Here is a 23,196-nt window from a genome sequence, read left to right as displayed (position 1 = left end):
TAATCTGAGGTAACATACGATATCATCATTAAGACATCATTAGTAAAATCTCTTCTTAAGATATCATCTTCAGCAACACCTACTGGTTAATGATTTCTCCAACAAGATATCAGGAACGCCCCCCCCCCCCCCCGGCGATATCATCAGCACGACTGTACAACCCTGGGGTATGTCAGCCTGGCCTTTGACCCTTGACCTTTACAGGTCAGGTCAAAAAAGGGTCAGGCCATCATACCCAAGGGTCGTCCCGTCGTGCCCAAGGGTCGTCCCGTCGTGCCCAAGGGTCGTCCCGTCGTGCCCAAGGGTCGTCCCGTCGTGCCCAAGGGTCGTCCCGTCGTGCCCAAGGGTCGTCCCGCCGTGCCCAAGGGTCGTACCGTCGTGCCCAAGGGTCGTTCCGTCGTGCCCAGGGGTCGTACCGTCGTGCCCAAGGGTCGTACCGTCGTGCTTTAGTGGTGGACGGCAACAGCTGAACGACCGCTGAGCCAGCAGCGTTAGTGCCACATATGAGAAAGAAAGAGAGAGAGAGAGAGAGAGAGAGAGAGAGAGAGAGAGAGAGAGAGAGAGAGAGAGAGAGAGAGCGGGATAGGGGGGAAGTAATACATGGGAAAGGGTTCCCATCTGTAAAACTCACTAATTACAATGGCGGTATCTCCCTCTTGCTCTGCTTCCTCCTCCACCTCCACCACTCTCCCCATCACCGTGTACACCAACACCCACGACCAGCCCCAACCTCCACCATCACTTCCTCTTCCACGCCAACACTCAGCAAACCCTAGACATCAACTCCAACACTGACGTCTGAACATCATCTCCAACACTGACGCCTACACGTCATCTCAAACACTAACGTCTGCACATCACCTCCAACACTGACGCCCACACATCATCTCCAACACTGAAGTCCACACATCATCTCCAACACAGACGCTAACACATCATTTCTTACAGTGATGCCCACACATCATCTCCAACACTGACGCCTACACATCATCTCCAACACTGACGCCTGCCTACACAACATCCCGAACACTGACGCCTACATATCATCTCCAACACTGACGCCTACACATCATCTCCAACACTGACGCCTGCCTAAACATCATCTCCAACACTGAGGCCTGCCTGCACATCATCTCTAACACTGACACCTAAACATCATCTCCAACACTGATGCCTACACATCATCTCCAACACGGACGCCCACACATTATCTCCAACATTCACGCCGGGCAATTTGCACGGAGGGAGACTCCAACTTACACCATTTTCCTACACTCTACACAATTTCCTTGGTCGCGTCTCCCTAACAGACAGTTCTGCTGTCTGTTTATGTATGTGCGCCACTGTGTCTGTCTGCTTTACCGACTCGCTCGCTTCTCGTCTGTCTGTTTTTAAAGTCTGTCCGTCTGCGTTTCTGTCTGTGCGTCTTCTTTCTACCTTTGTGTTCTCTGTCTTGCTATTTTTCCTTGAGGTATATATATATATATATATATATATATATATATATATATATATATATATATATATATATATACACGTCTGTCTGTCTGTCTGTCTTACTGTTACCTGATTATTCTTTTCTATCCATGTGTTCGTGCGTTCCTCTCCACTCTTTTTGCTCTAGCGCCTGTCTACCTGCTTCTCCACCTCTCTCTCTCTCTCTCTCTCTCTCTCTCTCTCTCTCTCTCTCTCGTCCTCAGGGAGCCCACAGATCTTGACGCCCCGACACGGGCCGCTCCTCAGAGACCCCTGGAGGCCGACAGCATGGCCTTCTTAAACTTAACAGCTGTGCACAGGTCTTCCTCTCTCTCTCTCCCCCACCCCCTCCTCCTCCATCGCTCTGTGTGTGTGTGTGTGTGTGTGTGTGTGTGTGTGTGTGTGTGTGTGTGTGTGTGTGGTGTGCGACAGTCTGTCCTCCTTCGTCTTCCGTTGTATGGCCCTGTAGCCCGTCACCGGTAGCAACAGACTGTCAGGGGAACAGGCTGGTATGACCGTGGTCAGCAGTTATAGTTGTTGTGGAGATGTGTGTGTGTGTATAGCTTGATGAGCACCTTATCATACGTGTGTAAAGGTGTTGATCGCTTCCTTACTTCCCTCTTAAGGAAGGTCATCTCTGTAACATAACGAACCGTGAGAAGGGATGCAGAAGGAAGAGACAGACGATAAGAAATGATGACAGACAGACAGGCAGACACACACACACACACACACACACACACACACACACACATACACACACACACACACACACAAACACACACACACACAGCTATGTGCACAGAGTGGAGCCTTTGACCAAGGGAAGGCTAGTTTCCACCCACACCTCCCGGAGGATCTTGAGGACGCCAGGAGACACAGGTTCGGAGGAAGCATGGCATGGCTCTGGACTTGGGTAAACGCAACGGCGAGTGAAGACAAAGGGACACAGTCATATGCTAAAAAGATTGTGAAATGGAGTTGATAGTTTACGTCGCTTCAAGTCCACGACTGACACTATTTGCGCCTCCTTAACTACACGCGACGCTTAAAGGCTTATCCCCTTAAGTTTTATCTCTAATTTCCTCTCTCTCTCTCTCTCTCTCTCTCTCTCTCTCTCTCTCTCTCTCTCTCTCTCTCTCTCTCTCGCCACACTGATCTCAGCGCCTCAGATCTCTCCCTTCAGCACAAACAGCCTGGGAAGTCCCCAGTGTGTGTGTGTGTGTGTGTGTGTGTGTGTGTGTGTGTGTGTGTGTGTGTGTGTGTGTGTGTGTGCGTGTGTGCTCTTCTGGAAGCAGCAAATCTATTTCCCCACGACTCTATCAGCTGTCCAGGAGCGTTAACGTTGTTCCCATAGTCAAATGAGCTTCAACGACCACCAATTAATCACCCACGGGCTGTGCCTGCCGTCCTCACGCACGCGGGTAGGAGCACCAGTCCACAGTGTGGCTCACAGTACAGACAGTGGGGAAATTTGCAGCCCTACGCTCAGACAAGAGTTAAGTCTGGGGTAATCCTCACAGACAGGAGGGGTAAGTCTGTGGTCCTCCACAGAGACAGAGGGGTAAGTCTGTGGTCCTCCACAGAGACAGAGGAGTAAGTCTGTGGTCCTCCTCAGAGACAGAGGGGTAAGTCTGTGGTCCTCCACAGAGACAGAGGAGTAAGTCTGTGGTCCTCCTCAGAGACAGAGGGGTAAGTCTGTGGTCCTCCACAGAGACAGAGGAGTAAGTCTGTGGTCCTCCACAGAGACAGAGGAGTAAGTCTGTGGTCCTCCACAGAGACAGAGGAGTAAGTCTGTGGTCCTCCTCAGAGACAGAGGGGTAAGTCTGTGGTCCTCCACAGAGACAGAGGAGTAAGTCTGTGGTCCTCCACAGAGACAGAGGAGTAAGTCTGTGGTCCTCCTCAGAGACAGAGGGGTAAGTCTGTGGTCCTCCACAGAGACAGAGGAGTAAGTCTGTGGTCCTCCACAGAGACAGAGGAGTAAGTCTGTGGTCCTCCTCACAGACAGAGGATAACTGTCGTTCTTCACACAGACAAGGGGCATGGTTGTAACCCTCCACACAGACGAGAATTAAGTCCGCACTCCACCGCAGACACACACGGGCGTTGTCACCAGCAGACACGCTGGACCAAGGAAGATACAGAGATGCCATCACCACAACGTAAATAGTCCGCCACTGAGTTGGTCTTGGGGAGACCTGGCCACTCGCTGGCGACGGTGATGAATGGTCTTCCCCCTTCAGGTAGTCGCCCTCGGGTCGTCGAAGTTTATCAGGATATACGCGAGGGTTCTTAGGTGGGACGCCCCCCGGAGCGCCACTGTCCGGGAGTGAGCGACTAATGGTACTGTTGTGGCAAAACACAGTTCAGAGCACCTGTGATGTCTTGGCTGATCCCAAGGGCGCCTGTCTGGTCCGAGTGTTTCATGCAGCATTCTCGCTCCAGCCTTTCGCTGGCTGAGGGTGACTACCTGACCCATATAGGTACGACCTACCTCCCCTTTGGGACTGTGTGACGTATTCCATAAGTGATGACGTATCCCATACGTCACAAGCATACGTTTAATCTGAGGCACAGTTGATCATAACCTCTACTGGTATGTGCTAGTTTTTGTTCGTTCGGATTCATTTTTCTTTCGTTAATTGGATGTTTGCCATAGTCTGGCCCTCGACCCTGGTTCCAATGTCTGGCGGATATTGGAGAGCCAAGGACAGCGTTTCCCTCTGAATCATTCGTCAGATATCACATTTCTCTTGTCACTATTTCTGTTACTTTGATTCATGCAGGATTTACACTCGCGTTTGTTTATCTTCTTACCATAGGGCAGAGTGGAGCCCGAGTGGGCTCAGGGGCCCTCATCTTCTGCATGGACAGACTGGTTGCAGGTTTGACAGACGGGCTGTTGGACAGACAGGCTACTGGACGGACAAAAAAAGGGCTGCTGGACAGACAGGACAGACAGACAGACAGGCGACTGGAGACGCAACTCTGCTGGACAGACAAGCTGTTAGATATGAACAACATGAGACGGTAGCATAACGTGTTTTCCTTTTTTCATCGGTAGAATATTCTCTTAACAGTCATGAACTCACTATTTTCTTAGAGAAAAAAGAAAGAAAAAAGAAAAAAGGACCACCGTCTCAGCTTCCATTCATCATCATAACGTCAAATGACCCTCCTACTAGAGGTTCAACTCAAAACACTACACGGACTTCCTTCTGTAAGTGCCTCCATCCACTTGCGCAAGGGACGCCTTGTATCAGACACAAACTCTTCCATCGCTAAAGTCGACTTCGATGTGACTTGAGTACTCGAAGTGGAGAGCGTGGTCCTCAAAGTTCCTCTTCTGCCTTTCCTAAAGAAAATAATGTGAGCATTTATTCTTTTTTTTTTTTTTCAAGAGTCATTCTTCGTAAGTGACGGAATTAGTTTCGTTGGTCATCTTTGTATTTGTTCAGACAACAACCCGTCATTTATAATCCTAGGATGAGGTTGGGTTCGCATCTCTCTCATGAACCTTTTCATCATATTTCTCTCCCAGTCTGTAGGGGAAAAAATAAAAAAGATCCACGAGCATTGAAACCCGGTCAAGTCGGTTCTCTTACATATAGATTTTGTATAAGTCATGTTTACTTCCTAGTGGGGTACCTATATATATCTTTACAGTGGAATAGCGGCTGCCAAAATGAGCCGAGGTGCTGCCGTCCATCCTCCCCCTCCCTCCACCTCCACCCCTCCTCACTGACCAACACCTGCAGTGAACTTCGTTAAACGTATTTTTACACAAAATGGTAATTCAGATCTCACGTAATCATGGTGCGCTCGCGACTGCGTTGAGGGAGGATTTCGTCGAGAGGTGTTTTCATTCTCTCTCTCTCTCTCTCTCTCTCTCTCTCTCTCTCTCTCTCTCTCTCTCTCTCTCTCTCTCTCTCTCTCTCTCTCTTTCTCTCTCTCTCCCCTCCCACTCTGTCTATCCCGTCTATTCGTCCCTCACGAGGAGGGAGCTCCACGTTTCAATCTGTCCCCTCCCCCCGGTCTCTTTCTAAGCGTCTGTTGCGCTGCCCACGTCTCACAGTCACCTCGCTCCTCCCATGACCTTCACCCACTACCCCTTCCCACTACCGGAGGAGTGTTCTTCACATCTTTCCTGGCGAGAGAGAGACTCTCTCTCTCTCGCTCAACTTCACGTCATGTCAACTGATTTGTTCCGCCTCCGGAGCTCGCGTAGAACTGTTGTTTACCGTCGAAGGTCATCACACTGGGTTGGAAAACTTAAATATGCTCCGATCAGGTCACCTCTTACTCTTTTCTCCTCCAAGGTACACATCTTCATGACGTCAATTCTCTTACTTCTCGTTCTATTACAGTCCGACTGTCTGTCTGTCTGCGTACATATATTTACTCCAACTAAATTTCAAGTCTGTCTATGTAACTATCTATCTATCTATCCAGTTACACCATCTATCTATCTATCTATCTATCCATCAATCTAACACTCACTCTATCTCTCTATCTCAATATCTATTCTTTGTCTCCCTCCTACCCACCTTCTCCCCCCTTCTCTCTCTCTCTCTCTCTCTCTCTCTCTCTCTCTCTCTCTCACACACAATCTTCGACTATCTCTATTTTCTTACCGTCGTCCCTGACCCCCTGCCAGCCGGTGGTCAGGAGTGCCGGGTGTTTATTGGCCAAGGTCGGTGCTACATGTCTGGTACAGGCCCTCGTATACCAGAGACCTCGCATTCCCTTCTCTCAGGGTCTCGTTTGGTCTCGTTCAAACGCCCTCGCACGGGTGACCCTCTGGTCCGGTCTCGATCACACGATATGCCTTGGGAAACAATCTCGTCTGGTCTCGCTCACACTCATCTTTCTGAAGGGGAAAACGTCTCGTTTGGTCTCACACACATGCTCTCCCGTGTGGGACATTCTCGTCCGGTCTCGCTTAAACTCTTCTCTTAGGGCAGAGGCCATCTCGTATGGTCTCGCAGATACATTTTCCTGGAGGGTGAGTATCTCGTCTGGTCTCGCTCTCGCACACTTCTCCCTGAGCAAGAGCGTCTTGCCTGGTCTCGCTCATACACCCACTTGGGGAAGAGTCTCGTCTCGTCTCTTTCATACACACACACATACAAGTAAACCATCTGTTTCATGGTCCTGTTGTTAACGACGTACGTCGGGTAATTCGGACACCATAAATGCCCTCCAGCAATTAGCCTCGACATATGACCATCAGGCCTTCTGCTGTCTGGCAAGCCCATGTAGTCCACTCCCACATATTCTCATGTGTACTCCCAAGTATTCTCATGTGCACTCCCACGTATTCTCATGTGTACTCCCAAGTATTCTCATGTGCACTCCCATGTATTCTCATGTGTACTCCCAAGTATTCTCATGTGTACTCCCACGTACTCTCGTATGTGTACTCCCACGTACTCTCATGTGTACTCCCACGTATTCTCATGTGGACTCCCACGTACTCTCATGTGTACTAGTACTCCCATGTACTATCCTCTGGGTTAGAAAGGCAGTGTTCGTCATCTTCCTTTCCTCTCTTCTTCGTAATTTGAATTTTCGGTGACCCTCTTGCTATTTCTTACGGTTTGTCTATATCCATTTTGTTTCTTCTTTTTTGACGTTTCTCCACTACTTTATTGCTGGTGCCTTCTCTCTCTCTCTCTCTCTCTCTCTCTCTCTCTCTCTCTTATATATCCACCTCTGACTATATATATATATATATATATATATATATATATATATATATATATATATATATATATATATATATATATATATATCTTTTTCCTTCATTCACTTTCTGTTCGTCAATCTCGTAATTTCTCTTTCTTTTATTGCTTCGTTTTCTCCAATTTTGTATTATACAGTTAGTCTTAAAATATACTTTTCTCTCCCAGCTTTAAGCCTCCCTTTCTCTCCCAGCTTTAAACCTCTCTTTCTCTCCCTGGTTTAAATCTTCCTTTCTCTTCCTGGTTTAAACCTCCCTTTCTCTCCCTGGTTTAAACCTCTCTTTCTCTCCCAGCTTTAAACCTCTCTTTCTCTCCCTGGTTTAAATCTTACTTTCTCTTCCTGGTTTAAACCTCCCTTTCTCTCCCTGGTTTAAACCTCTCTTTCTCTCCCAGCTTTAAACCTCCCTTTCTCTCCCTGGTTTAAACCTCTCTTTCTCTCCCAGCTTTAAACCTCCCTTTCTCTCCCAGCTTTAAACCTCTCTCTCTCTCTCTCTCCCTGGTTTAAATCTTCCTTTTTCTTCTTGGTTTAAACCTCCCTTTCTCTCCCTGGTTTAAACCTCCCTTTCTCTCCCTGGTTTAAACCTTCCTTTCTCTCCCTGGTTTAAACCTCCCTTTCTCTCCTTGGTTTAAACCTCCCATTCTCTCCCTGGTTTAAACCTCCCTTTCTCTCCCTGGCTTAAACCTCCCTTTCTCTCCCTGGCTTAATCCTTCCTTTCTCTCCCTGGTTTAAACCTCCCTTTCTCTCCCTGGTTTAAACCTCCCGTTCTCTCCCTGGTTTAAACCTCCCTTTCTCTCCCTGGTTTAAACCTCCCTTTCTCTCCTTGGTTTAAACCTCCCATTCTCTCCCTGGTTTAAACCTCCCTTTCTCTCCCTGGCTTAAACTTCCCTTTCTCTCCCTGGCTTAATCCTTCCTTTCTCTCCCTGGTTTAAACCTCCCTTTCTCTCCCTGGTTTAAACCTCCCTTTCTCTCCCTGGTTTAAACCTCCCATTCTCTCCCTGGTTTAAACCTCCCTTTCTCTCCCTGGTTTAAACCTCCCTTTCTCTCCCTGGCTTAATCCTTCCTTTCTCTCCCTGGTTTAAACCTCCCTTTCTCTCCCTGGTTTAAACCCCCCTTTCTCTCCCTGGTTTAAACCTCCCTTTCTCTCCCTGGTTTAAACCTCCCATTCTCTCCCTGGTTTAAACCTCCCTTTCTCTCCCTGGTTTAAACCTCCCTTTCTCTCCCTGGCTTAATCCTTCCTTTCTCTCCCTGGTTTAAACCTCCCTTTCTCTCCCTGGTTTAAACCTCCCTTTCTCTCCCTGGCTTAATCCTTCCTTTCTCTCCCTGGTTTAAACCTCCCTTTCTCTCCCTGGTTTAAACCTCCCGTTCTCTCCCTGGTTTAAACCTCCCTTTCTCTCCCTGGTTTAAACCTCCCTTTCTCTCCTTGGTTTAAACCTCCCATTCTCTCCCTGGTTTAAACCTCCCTTTCTCTCCCTGGCTTAAACTTCCCTTTCTCTCCCTGGCTTAATCCTTCCTTTCTCTCCCTGGTTTAAACCTCCCTTTCTCTCCCTGGTTTAAACCTCCCTTTCTCTCCCTGGTTTAAACCTCCCATTCTCTCCCTGGTTTAAACCTCCCTTTCTCTCCCTGGCTTAAACTTCCCTTTCTCTCCCTGGCTTAATCCTTCCTTTCTCTCCCTGGTTTAAACCTCCCTTTCTCTCCCTGGTTTAAACCTCCCTTTCTCTCCCTGGTTCATCAGTTACCTCATTATTTTCCTTGCAGACACTCCGAAGCGTGTCGTATTTTTGGTGCGTCACGTCTCGCTATCTCCCTACTTTTTTTATACAAGTTTATCTTTGCCCTCTTTCTCTTTACGTATTCTTCACTCTCTTTTTCTTCTCTCCTCCTCCTCCTCTCTCCTGCATCTGCATCCTTGCAGTTATCTTATTGATTACTGTATCGTACAGCAGAGTAATCGCTGCTTTGACGTCCTGCTGTATCTTGAAGGATTACTTACTGTATTTTCCTTACCATGCTCTCCTGCTGCATCACCTCACTGTATTCCTGACTCTGCCTGCATGCATCAAAGTAATCGCTTCTGTAAAGTCCCGCTGCATCTTGAAGGATTACATACTGTATTTTCCTTACCATGCTCTCCTGCTGCTTCACCTCACTGTATTCCTGACTCTGCCTGCATGCATCAAAGTAATCGCTTCTATGACGTCCCGCTGTATCTTGAAGGATTACTTACTGTATTTTCCTTACCATGCTCTCCTGCTGCATCACCTCACTGTATTTCCTGATTCTAACTCATCTCTGGTTTTGTAATCTGTTCATACTTGCACTTCAGTGAATATCACAGTTTAAATGAATGCGATACGAAATCGTCTCATTTGAATATCTCTCCAATGCAATTCTATTTCTTTCTTTCTTTTTTTTTTCCTTCTGTCTTTTCTATTTCTGTGAGATGATCTCTTGTCCCCTGGAGCGGTGTCTGCTCACACTACACTCTTATTCTGTTTCTATCTGCTTCCCTCTCATTCCCGTCTGGCGTCTGGATATACTGCAGTGGCTCTCTGCTTCTCAAGTCAGACCAAGTTCACGGAGACTGAAAGTACACTGTTGTGAGAAGCGGGTGGAGAGAGAGAGAGAGAGAGAGAGAGAGAGAGAGAGAGAGAGAGAGAGAGAGAGAGAGAGAGAGAGAGAGAGAGAGAGAGATGAAGAGAAAGATTGAGGGAAAGAGGGAGATCAGTCAATCTTGCCCCCCCTCTCACAGGCCAGCCAGTGAATCAGTCTTGCTCCTCTTGAAGCCATTCTTTTCGGGTCTTGTTCCCTCGGATTCCAGTCAGCCAGTCAGTCAGTGAGTCTTGCTCCCTCAAAGACCGGTTAGTCTTCCTCCCTCGGAGACAAATGACTCAATCTTCCTCCCAATGAGGCACACTTAGTGGCAGGGTAACTTACAGAAAACGAGTCACAAAACTTGTGTGAATGATAAAAAAAGATAAACTCTTTCGTCTTCTGAGATAATGAAGATAATATATTCAAATATAATCAAAAGAGAGTTCTAGGATTATCCAGGAGGCCTGATTTAGAAAGCTAGTATCCGGATAGATGTATAAAACAACACAATAAAAAATCTTAAGAGTGTTTTACAGAGCTTATATCCGAACAGGTATTTCAGAAACCACTAAAAAGAGTGACCTAGGAACCTTAAACATTCCTAAAGATATGCAAGAAGAAACATTGAGAGTGTGTTTGAGAGAGCGAATTAAAAAAAAACAAATATCAAATACAATCCTCACAAAGTTGTTTTAGAAAGCTTGTACCCAAAGAGATGTTTAATATCATATCATACGAGGGCGAGTGAGTTACGGGCCGAAATGCCACACAGACAGTAAACATAACGTAAAGAGACTCAAAGTTTAGGAAACTATTACCCGAACAGATGTCTACGGAAACACTAATGACGTGATTCATCGAGGCAATCACCTGGAGCACGTCATAACACACAGGCCAATTATGTGAGTTAGTTAACACAGGCTTATTACTAAGTAAGGGAAGAAGGATCGACTAGCACATATAAGATTCAGAAATGTTAGTCAGAAACGCTTGAGTCACAAACGGTAGATTTAGAAACGTTTAAATTTAGAAACGTTAATCAAAAACGTTTAAATTCAGAAACGTGAAAGTCACACAAACGTTAAATTCAGAAACGTTAGTCAGAAGCGTTAGATTCAGAAACGTTAAATTCAGAAACATTTGAGCCAGAAACGTTAAATTCAAAAACGTTATATTCAGAAACGTTAGGTTCAGAAACGTTCTCTATTCTGCTGGTAGTGACCTATACAAAGGAATACGAAGGAATTCAAAAGGACTAAAAGACCACTGGGTCCTTTCGAGGAAGTGTCTTTGACGGTGGAAGACATTGAAAAAGAAAAAAGAACTTTTTCCACCATCTTTAAGATATGTTCTTACTTATCATAAAAAAATGCCCGAACACCTTCATCTGTGTTTCACTTTAAGAACGATTGTGTTGCGCTCTGCGGTGTTTCCCATACAGGCGGGGGCTCTGTGCTCTGAAATGCTCATCAATGTTGCACCAAGTTTTGCAATCATCCTCGGTGTTCAGCCGTGGTGTTCTCTCTCTCTCTCTCTCTCTCTCTCTCTCTCTCTCTCTCTCTCTCTCTCTCTCTCTCTCCCTCCAATAAAGTGGGCTGCGGGCAACAAGGGCTTCACTGGGGTACCCAGCACTTATATCACCTTTCCAACTTACACGGGACCAGAAGAGGCCAAGCTTAATTACTTTCAAAGTTATTAAAAAATGCCGCAAAAATCGTCACTCTGGACAGTTTTATTACTTTTATATACTTTTATTACTTCCGTCTATCCACCCCGACACCCCGGCACACCCAGGGTCTCTCCCGTGTGACCCAGTCCTCTCCCATACATCTGATCCGCCTCCCGTATGAAACCCCCGTCCTCATTCATACGTCTGACCCACCTCCCGTGTGAAGCGACCCTCACACTAAGTCATCATCATCACTACGCCTATACGACACTAAGTCATCATCATCACTACGCCTATACGACACTAAGTCATCATCATCACTACGCCTATACGACACTAAGTCATCATCATCACTACGCCTATACGACACTAAGTCATCATCATCACTACGCCTATACGACACTAAGTCATCATCATCACTACGCCTATACGACACTAAGTCATCATCATCACTACGCCTATACGACACTAAGTCATCATCATCACTACGCCTATACGACACTAAGTCATCATCATCACTACGCCTATACGACACTAAGTCATCATCATCACTACGCCTATACGACACTAAGTCATCATCATCACTACGCCTATACGACACTAAGTCATCATCATCACTACGCCTATACGACACTAAGTCATCATCATCACTACGCCTATACGACACTAAGTCATCATCATCACTACGCCTATACGACACTAAGTCATCATCATCACTACGCCTATACGACACTAAGTCATCATCATCACTACGCCTATACGACACTAAGTCATCATCATCACTACGCCTATACGACACTAAGTCATCATCATCACTACGCCTATACGACACTAAGTCATCATCATCACTACGCCTATACGACACTAAGTCATCATCATCACTAAGCCTATACGACACTGTCATCATCATCACTAAGCCTATACGACACTGTCATCATCATCACTACGCCTATACGACACTAAGTCATCATCATCACTACGCCTATACGACACTAAGTCATCATCATCACTACGCCTATACGACACTAAGTCATCATCATCACTACGCCTATACGACACTAAGTCATCATCATCACTACGCCTATACGACACTAAGTCATCATCATCACTACGCCTATACGACACTAAGTCATCATCATCACTACGCCTATACGACACTAAGTCATCATCATCACTACGCCTATACGACACTAAGTCATCATCATCACTACGCCTATACGACACTAAGTCATCATCATCACTACGCCTATACGACACTAAGTCATCATCATCACTACGCCTATACGACACTAAGTCATCATCATCACTACGCCTATACGACACTAAGTCATCATCATCACTACGCCTATACGACACTAAGTCATCATCATCACTACGCCTATACGACACTAAGTCATCATCATCACTACGCCTATACGACACTAAGTCATCATCATCACTACGCCTATACGACACTAAGTCATCATCATCACTACGCCTATACGACACTAAGTCATCATCATCACTACGCCTATACGACACTAAGTCATCATCATCACTACGCCTATACGACACTAAGTCATCATCATCACTACGCCTATACGACACTAAGTCATCATCATCACTACGCCTATACGACACTAAGTCATCATCATCACTACGCCTATACGACACTAAGTCATCATCATCACTACGCCTATACGACACTAAGTCATCATCATCACTACGCCTATACGACACTAAGTCATCATCATCACTACGCCTATACGACACTAAGTCATCATCATCACTAAGCCTATACGACACTGTCATCATCATCACTAAGCCTATACGACACTGTCATCATCATCACTACGCCTATACGACACTAAGTCATCATCATCACTACGCCTATACGACACTAAGTCATCATCATCACTACGCCTATACGACACTAAGTCATCATCATCACTACGCCTATACGACACTAAGTCATCATCATCACTAAGCCTATACGACACTGTCATCATCATCACTACGCCTATACGACACTAAGTCATCATCATCACTACGCCTATACGACACTAAGTCATCATCATCACTACGCCTATACGACACTAAGTCATCATCATCACTACGCCTATACGACACTAAGTCATCATCATCACTACGCCTATACGACACTAAGTCATCATCATCACTACGCCTATACGACACTAAGTCATCATCATCACTACGCCTATACGACACTAAGTCATCATCATCACTACGCCTATACGACACTAAGTCATCATCATCACTACGCCTATACGACACTAAGTCATCATCATCACTAAGCCTATACGACACTGTCATCATCATCACTACGCCTATACGACACTAAGTCATCATCATCACTACGCCTATACGACACTAAGTCATCATCATCACTACGCCTATACGACACTAAGTCATCATCATCACTACGCCTATACGACACTAAGTCATCATCATCACTAAGCCTATACGACACTGTCATCATCATCACTACGCCTATACGACACTAAGTCATCATCATCACTACGCCTATACGACACTAAGTCATCATCATCACTACGCCTATACGACACTAAGTCATCATCATCACTACGCCTATACGACACTAAGTCATCATCATCACTACGCCTATACGACACTAAGTCATCATCATCACTACGCCTATACGACACTAAGTCATCATCATCACTACGCCTATACGACACTAAGTCATCATCATCACTACGCCTATACGACACTAAGTCATCATCATCACTACGCCTATACGACACTAAGTCATCATCATCACTACGCCTATACGACACTAAGTCATCATCATCACTACGCCTATACGACACTAAGTCATCATCATCACTACGCCTATACGACACTAAGTCATCATCATCACTACGCCTATACGACACTAAGTCATCATCATCACTACGCCTATACGACACTAAGTCATCATCATCACTACGCCTATACGACACTAAGTCATCATCATCACTACGCCTATACGACACTAAGTCATCATCATCACTACGCCTATACGACACTAAGTCATCATCATCACTACGCCTATACGACACTAAGTCATCATCATCACTACGCCTATACGACACTAAGTCATCATCATCACTACGCCTATACGACACTAAGTCATCATCATCACTACGCCTATACGACACTAAGTCATCATCATCACTACGCCTATACGACACTAAGTCATCATCATCACTACGCCTATACGACACTAAGTCATCATCATCACTACGCCTATACGACACTAAGTCATCATCATCACTACGCCTATACGACACTAAGTCATCATCATCACTACGCCTATACGACACTAAGTCATCATCATCACTACGCCTATACGACACTAAGTCATCATCATCACTACGCCTATACGACACTAAGTCATCATCATCACTACGCCTATACGACACTAAGTCATCATCATCACTACGCCTATACGACACTAAGTCATCATCATCACTACGCCTATACGACACTAAGTCATCATCATCACTACGCCTATACGACACTAAGTCATCATCATCACTACGCCTATACGACACTAAGTCATCATCATCACTACGCCTATACGACACTAAGTCATCATCATCACTACGCCTATACGACACTAAGTCATCATCATCACTACGCCTATACGACACTAAGTCATCATCATCACTACGCCTATACGACACTAAGTCATCATCATCACTACGCCTATACGACACTAAGTCATCATCATCACTACGCCTATACGACACTAAGTCATCATCATCACTAAGCCTATACGACACTGTCATCATCATCACTACGCCTATACGACACAAAGTCATCATCATTACTACGCCTATACGACACTAAGTCATCATCAACACTACGCCTATACGACGCTGTCATCATCATCACTACGCCTGTACGACACTGTCATCATCATCACTACGCCTATACGACACTAAGTCATCATCATCACTATTATTTCTGTGGTGGCGTTTGTCAATACGTTCGTTTTACCTGATCCCGCTCATGCAGCTGCCTGACTCAACCCGCGGTTGATGTGCGCAGCTGCTTGAGTAAGAACATTGCCTCCAGCGTCCTGAGGGTGTTGGTGAGGGGTGTGTGTGTGGAGGGGAGGAGAGGAAAATCCATCTACGAGACGATTACGTTGCCTGACGCTGCTGCGTCGCAAGGCTAACGTATCGCACGATAGACACCTTTATATACAACGCTTTCACACACACACACACACATATATATATCCATGTAACATGTTCTATAAAGACAGTCAGGGAATATTCCCTCCCATATCATATTTCTTCACCGTGTTAAACCTTTGGAGTTATCTCGGTTCCAATACTGTGGTGCTGTTCAATTATCTTCTCTATAATAAAGTTGATGGAATAGCATATACTATATATGTTCTACCTGCCATGTGATGAGCGTACTAACCAGCGTCTGTGTGTGTGTGTGTGTGTGTGTGTGTGTGTGTGTGTGTGTGTGTGTGTGTGTGTGTGTGTGTACCAGGGACCAGTGTCGGCATTCCATCAGAACTCATCACTCTGGTAGAGAGGTTAGGGTTCATCAGAAAAGGTCAGCTGAGCTCGCTGGCTGTGCTGACCAGGGAGAGAGTGGGTGAGGAAGCTGCAATATATATATATATATATATATATATATATATATATATGGTATGAGACGGAGAGATGGAACTGAGTGGACGAGGAGGGGAAGGGGGGGTGGGTGGAGGGGGGTCTGCCGGTGAGAGATACACAGAGATCGAAACGAGATTTTACTAAAAAAAAAAAAAAAAAATAGAGTGTAGCTCTCACCACAGACAAATGTAGGGTTACGCTACGCAGAACGAGCAGTGTGAGTTATGTGTTCTCAAGTGTAAAGTGTGTGTGAGAGAGAGAGAGAGAGAGAGAGAGAGAGAGAGAGAGAGAGAGAGAGAGAGAGAGAGAGAGAGAGAGAGAGAGAGAGAGGATGGTAGAAGGAGAGACAGGGTAGCGGGAAACGAACCCGGGGGGGTGTCTTTAGGTCATAACACAAGCACCACCATATTCCTGCATTCAACATTATATTTCTTTTTTTCTTCTGGTTTTCAAAATCCCCCCAATATTTTTTTCCCCTCCATTGGTACATGCATGGAGATAAGATCAGCAGTGGGATTCGTGCAGGTGGTGGCGGGATGAGGAGTGAAAAAAAAAAAAGGGGAGGGGGGGTTCTGTGCCCTCCAGTATTAGCAAAAGTATGTATATATATATATATATATATATATATATATATATATATATATATATATATATATATATATATATATATAAAGTGCACATATTTTCCCCATCAAAGGCCTCTCTGAATCGTTGAACCAAATTTCAATATATCCTTTGATAGAAAAAAAAAAAAAAACTTTGGCCAGAAAAGACGACGATCATTGAATTTAAAGAAATAAAAATTGTATCGAAAAACATGTTATCTCGTACATATTTTTTATTTTCTATCCAGTAAAGCAGATAGGTTGCTTAGATTTTCCCCCGTGATAACACGGATATAACTGCAGTCGATTTCCTGTCAATATGACCCGTATACAATAGCATGTTTTTATGTGATCTCCTATAATCATTGCATATGGAGAGGCGGACCCTGTGTTCTGTCTGTAGATGTGCTAAGAACGTCGCCAGGTGCACTGTAATCAACTGCTCTCTCTCTCTCTCTCTCTCTCTCTCTCTCTCTCTCTCTCTCTCTCTCTCTCTCTCTCTCTCTCTCTCTCTCCCAAGCACAGGTGGCAGTAATCTCTCAATTTTCTCGCTAGGATAAAAATTGCTGGCTGCTGGGGTGGGTGGCGCCCGTGCACGATGCCTAACCCCCCCTAAACACAGTTACCAGTAATTCACCCATTTTCTTGGCACGACAAGAGAAAACTGCAGGTTGCTGGAGTAATATATTTTCGAGAAAATATGTTAGTGTTGAGCGGGAAGGTTGTGCTAGCAATATAGGGGGTATGAAGAGGAAAAAATACGGCGTGAGGGGCTGGGGGAGGTGAATGGTTACACCACTGAACAATGTTCTTGCGCTGTTCTGCGAGAAGAAGACGCAAGGGGCTTTTGTTGTTGTTGTTGTTGTCGGAATGTCTGCTCAATGTAAATCTGAGTCCAAAGGTCAGCGATGGCCATTTGGTCAGCGTCATCTCAACTCACTACAGAAGCGGGCAGACGTGGCCCCGAACCTTTTAACATTTGTGAACGAGAAAATGCCTTTCTCCATACAGAGAGATATGCGGGGTGTCCATATGTGACTTATGCGTTGTTCTATTCGACGGAGCACAGTATTGTGCTTTAACACGCTAAACAGCGAAGCAGAAGAGTAATAAACATGTTGAAAATGCCAAGATGCAAAGCAACAAACACACAAACCCACAATACTTCACTAACCAACATTTCAGAAACATTGGATAACATGTCGATATATTAGCTACCATGCTAAGCAGGAGTCTAACCGACATGTTAGATGGTTAGATCTTAACTAGCGAGAGAAGGTCCTGAAGACTCTCTCCTCTGTAATGATCAGACGAGTACTTTCGTCATTACGGGTGAGGCTGTGGTATTAACTTGTGCTAATGTAGCCATTAAGAGGGTTGCTCTAATATTCTAACCCAGTATACGGTTCAGACGTTTTCTTCGTATCATTACTCCTTTTTAGTTTTTGGGTCTTGATATATTTTTCTTTCCTGTTCTTTTTTGTGCCACTGGAATTCAATGGATGAGAACTCATGGAACACGGGGAGTGGAATGGAGCTGATAGGGGAATCGAACCCCTTCTTTCTTTTTTTTTTCCCCCACCGGGTTTCGACCCGACGACCCAAACGCCTCTATACTCCGACCAGTTACCTTATACCACCCATGTATCAGTTGAACTCTGACCTGTCTACCTAAGGTCATGGATCCCCCACTAATCTACCCGTCTCACAGTCTCTCTATCTACATCTTACGTGAAGTTACAACTACTTCCTTCTTCTATCTTTATCTCCTGACGGTCGTGTCTTTGTCTACTTGGTCTGTGCAGTGCGCTATCTACCCATATCAATACCTACCTATCTACTTCTTGAACTACTTACAAGAATATCAACCTATTTACTTCTTTGGCTACCAACCACAATATCTACATATCAGTTTCTCTATCTGCAACGCTATCGACCTACCTACTTCCCTATACATCTACCTATCTACTTACGTACATATCTACTCACCAAAGTAATTGCATGTCTACTTCCTCCACCTGTGTCTCTACTAACCTATCTACACTACAATATTCCCTACCTCTTACCCTACTTACCTGCATCACCTCTCTCTCTCTCTCTCTCTCTCTCTCTCTCTCTCTCTCTCTCTCTCTCTCTCTCTCTCTCTCTCTCTCCCCCGTCAATCACCCACACATCTTTCGAAAGAATGGGCCATCTACCCACAAAAGCCTTTGGCTAGTACATCCAACGTGCCACTGTAAGCAGACGAGACTCACAACGCCAGCGCTTCCTTTCCTCTTGACTTCCGCATCGCAATATACTTTCTGCCGCCGTTAACGATACCTGTGGAACCTGTCGAGCAGTGTCATCTCCGGCAATTACCACCAGTAACATGGTGGTTACTTAATGATCAGTCTGTATGAGGTTGATGGTCAAACCTCTTTGCTTATTTGAGTAATAAAAGATCATTTTCAGTATCTGCACGAGGGATTCACAGCCTTTCGTCTCCTTATTTTATCTGCTGTACCCAATAATGTTGCTGTCTCCTCTCTGTGTTCAACAGGTATCATTTTGGCCACTGCTCTCGTGAGGCGTTCTTTGTACCCCAAGGCTCGGGACCCGAGGGCACGCGTATGACGACTGCTTCCCACAGTATGTGTGTGGCGACCAGCCACTCGAGGATTGGCCTTTATGATGCCCCATTTCTTCCCTCGGAGAGCTCATCTGGGCGATCTTCTTTCCGCTTGTGTCTTTCTTTCTAGCTTTAAGGGCCACATCTACGAACACCTTTAGAACAATTCTGGTCAATATCTAGTTTTTTTTTTCCTTCACTTAGCATGACGTTTAACTGGTGGATGTTTTGCCTGTGTCATGTCGGTCACTGTAATATATATATATATATATATATATATATATATATATATATATATATATATATATATATATATATATCCCTGGGGATAGGGGAAAAAGAATACTTCCCACGTATTCCCTGCGTGTCGTAGAAGGCGACTAGAAGGGGAGGGAGCGAGGGGCTTGAAATCCTCTCCCGTTTTCAATTTTCCAAAGGAAGGAACAGAGAAGGGGGCCAAGTGAGGATATTCCCTCAAAGGCTCAGTCCTCTGTTCGTAACGCTACCTCGCTGATGCGGGAAATCGCGAGTAACCAACATACAAGAATGATAGAGAAGACTCAGATGAGTCAGTATATACATGTCAGAGAGGCGGAGTTGAGACGCAGCTGGTACACAAGTGTTTGAGGATTGAGGTGTTCGGGGTGTGGCACCGTGCCTGTCATACAGTTAATCATGTGGTCAAGACAGGTTTACACATTCTGCCTGCGACAAATGGCAGGTCTGGGGAGGTTTGAGGTTAACTCTATCAAACGATCAATGTTAAAGTATCTTATCAGACCTTTCAGTGAAGAATTATCTTCATTGAGCAAAGAAATCATTTTATGGAGGTAACCCCCAAACATACCCATAGTACCAAGAATCTTTTGATTTTGCAGTTTAGTGATAAAACTATTCTAGTTCCCAACCTACTCAGAGCCTTTAATGTGAACGTAGCCTTCAACAATATCAATAATATCAAGAATATCTTAAATAGAAAAAAAAAATGAGAGATAATTCTGCTGTTTTCTGTGGGCTCAGGTGTTCTAGGGTAGTTCTAGAAGCATACATAGAGCTGTCACATGTATACGTGTATATATTTCCTGAATGTTTCCGCTGTTCCTTCCCCAGCGCAACAGGTGAGGGATGAACACCTTGGATGACTCCACTTCATTCTTCCGCAGGGCCACGACGGAGCATCAGTACCACGTGTACCCCACCACGCCCCACAGCAAGTCCGTCAACTCCTTGGACCTCCGGCGTCGTGAGGGAGGCCACAGCCGGCAGCTGGAGGGCGTGGCGGGCACTGGGGGTAGCGAGGGCGCGACGGCTGGCCTGGGGGTCGACTTCGACAGGGAGCAGCAGCAGGGCCGCCAGCGGCAGAGGCAGCGGCTGGAGCTGGGCGAGGGGCGGACGGAGAGCGGCGGCTACCTCGGGGGCAAGTTCGGCCCCTCGGGAGACCAGCACGAGAACCACGGCAGCAGCACCTCCAGGATAGAACCGCGGGGGGGATGCTGCTGCTGGTTCGCCCTCTGGGACGTCCTCACACTCCTCATGTCCGTGCGGCTCCTGCTCCTTAGAGAGGGCCTCTGGCTATTATGAATGTGTATTGTCTCGATCTGTTCGTGTGTGTGTGTGTGTGTGTGTGTGTGTGTGTGTGTGTGTGTGTGTGTGTGTGTGGGCCGGGCTCTTGGCTATCTATTCACGAGTTCGATGGCTCTGCAGTGAAGGACGAGGTGATGAGGATGACTCCATTGGTGTCGTCTGGTGTAGGATGCGAAGACCAATGAAAGAGTCGGGTCTTCTTTAAATCATGTAGCTTATTTCATTAAGTATTGTTTATCTAAAGTGTCCGAAAAATATAATCTAAAAGATAAAAACCACTAAAAGACACAGCAGAACACATCTGAATACTTAAAAACCCATAAGAAAGAGAATCACAACGAAAATAACGGGGTCTTATACATAAGCCTTTCCATCAAAACAAATCAGTATGGACACGAATACGTGGAGAGAGATGTATCTCTCTGGTTTACTGAGTGTATCAACACCGAGACCTGGAGACGGAGAGAGACAGAGAGAAAAAGAGAGAGAGAGAGATCTGAAGAGCAAAAACATCCCAGTTGAAGGAATACGCCTCCTACAACACACTGGTCTACCTCGCGAAAGAGAATTATGTGATAGATACAGACAGGCATCTGTGTACGATGCTAATTATACATTACGTCTTTGATCATTTCCTGACATTGAACGAATTTTGTTTTGCTGTTTTTTTTTTTCTTTTTTTTGATCACCTACATCAGGATGGTCAGTCTTACAGACACACATTAAGTTACTTATATAGGCGTATTCAATCCGTTCGTTCGTATGAATCTCTTCCATTTTCGGATAATTACGGGGAGATCATAGTTGATATCGAATTGCTACTTCCACTTACCTCATCAACTTGAGGGGAATCAAACTGCCTCAATTATCCCTGAGCAAAAAAGTTGATAAAAAAACTGTTTCAATCCACCTCTCTGCTCGAACCAAATGGACCTGTTTTACTATGACTCCGCACGAGCTAATTGAAACTGCTTCATTTCTCTCTCAGCCCCCCAAGTGAATCGAGTTACACCAGTCTTCTCTTAGCTCGAATCAGATCAACGTGAACCAGTTACCTTAGCTCGAACTTCATGAAAATCCTAGGAGATATCACTTAGCTTGAGCTAAATGATACTGCTTCAATTACTCTTCAACTCCATCTGAATCAGAGCGAAAGACGCGAATGCGTCGCTAGCGAATTGGATCCAGAGTTCAGACTTGCTCTTGGCTTACACTCCACCTTAAGAAAAATAAAAAAAAATATCCTGAGATACTAAAACTACATCTACCCCAATATATCACGATCGTAATGCATCAACAACCTACAAGCCTCCAGCTCCGAAGCAAACAGACACACAGAGCGAGAGCGAGAGCGAGAGAGAGAGAGAGAGAGAGAGAGAGAGATCCGCACGTGAACTGAATTACTCCGGAGTGTATTTCAGCAGAGGTGGGGGGGCGCGGGGCGAAAATAGGGCCAAGGGCGGCTTCAGAATGACAAATGATGCCACCATTAGGGAGCCAAGAACAGCAATAATATATTCACTACCGGAATGACATCAGTCACGGAAGCGTAAAGACACGGGGCCCCGGCACTCGGGTGCATTCACAACAATATTGGTCGCGTTCGCTCTTCACTAATTAATCAAGGGAACGCTCTCGCCCTCCTCCCTCACTCCACCCCAGCCCACCTTCCCTCACTCCACCCCAGCCCACCTTCCCTCCCTCCACCCCAGCCCACCTTCCCTCCCTCAGATCCCCCCTGGCCCACCCCTCCGCCTCATGAGCCTGGGCCTCGGTCCGTGGTGGTCCGGTATGAGAGGAAGACCCTCCCTCACCCCCTCCCCCGTCGCACAACCAACCTTCAATGGACCCGGCCCAAAGACCACGGTTCTTACTGGTCCAATGTGAGGGGATTTACTTGGAGCACACCCTGGTCATAATGGTCCGCTATGAAAGACGCACGGACCAACCCCAAGCTTATATGAGACCCAGGCCCGGACCATGGCGATATTGGTCCGACGTGGGGGTCTGCTAAGGTAGCGCTCGAGGACCCCCCCCCCCCCCCCCCCTTCATTATGTGGAGTCTTCTTAATTACTTTTAAACTTTGAATAAATAACGCGGAGGGAAGAAACTCTTTCCCCTGGACAATTTTATTACTTAGAAAACGTCATTTTGACCCACATGGATCCGCCTCGTTTTGCATATCAGTTTTTTCTGTTTTCCTTTTATCAGTCTTCTTTTCCTTATATATATATATATATATATATATATATATATATATATATATATATATA

General features: G+C 45.7%; 1 protein-coding gene and 1 long non-coding RNA gene across 3 annotated transcripts in view; one reads left to right on the top strand and one right to left on the bottom strand.

Moving 5' to 3' along the window:
- Positions 1-22,761, top strand: part of LOC139750194 (uncharacterized) — a 403,260-nt gene extending 380,499 nt beyond the window's left edge. For both annotated transcript variants that reach the window (XM_071664619.1, XM_071664618.1), the window contains exon 9: positions 20,502-22,761. In XM_071664619.1, coding sequence (XP_071520720.1) covers positions 20,502-20,919 — 418 coding nt within the window. In that variant the 3' untranslated portion in view covers positions 20,920-22,761. The remainder of the gene's footprint in view (positions 1-20,501) is intronic.
- The window catches only part of LOC139750196 (uncharacterized), a 1,037,082-nt gene that overhangs the window by 619,945 nt on the left and 393,941 nt on the right, over positions 1-23,196 (bottom strand). The gene's annotated exons all lie outside the window — the stretch shown is intronic.

This window comes from Panulirus ornatus, chromosome 9 (genome assembly GCF_036320965.1).
Source record: "Panulirus ornatus isolate Po-2019 chromosome 9, ASM3632096v1, whole genome shotgun sequence".
Classification (NCBI taxonomy): Eukaryota; Metazoa; Arthropoda; class Malacostraca; order Decapoda; family Palinuridae; genus Panulirus; species Panulirus ornatus.
Note: the sequence above shows the minus strand (reverse complement) of the source record. Positions and strands in the feature narration are given on the sequence as shown.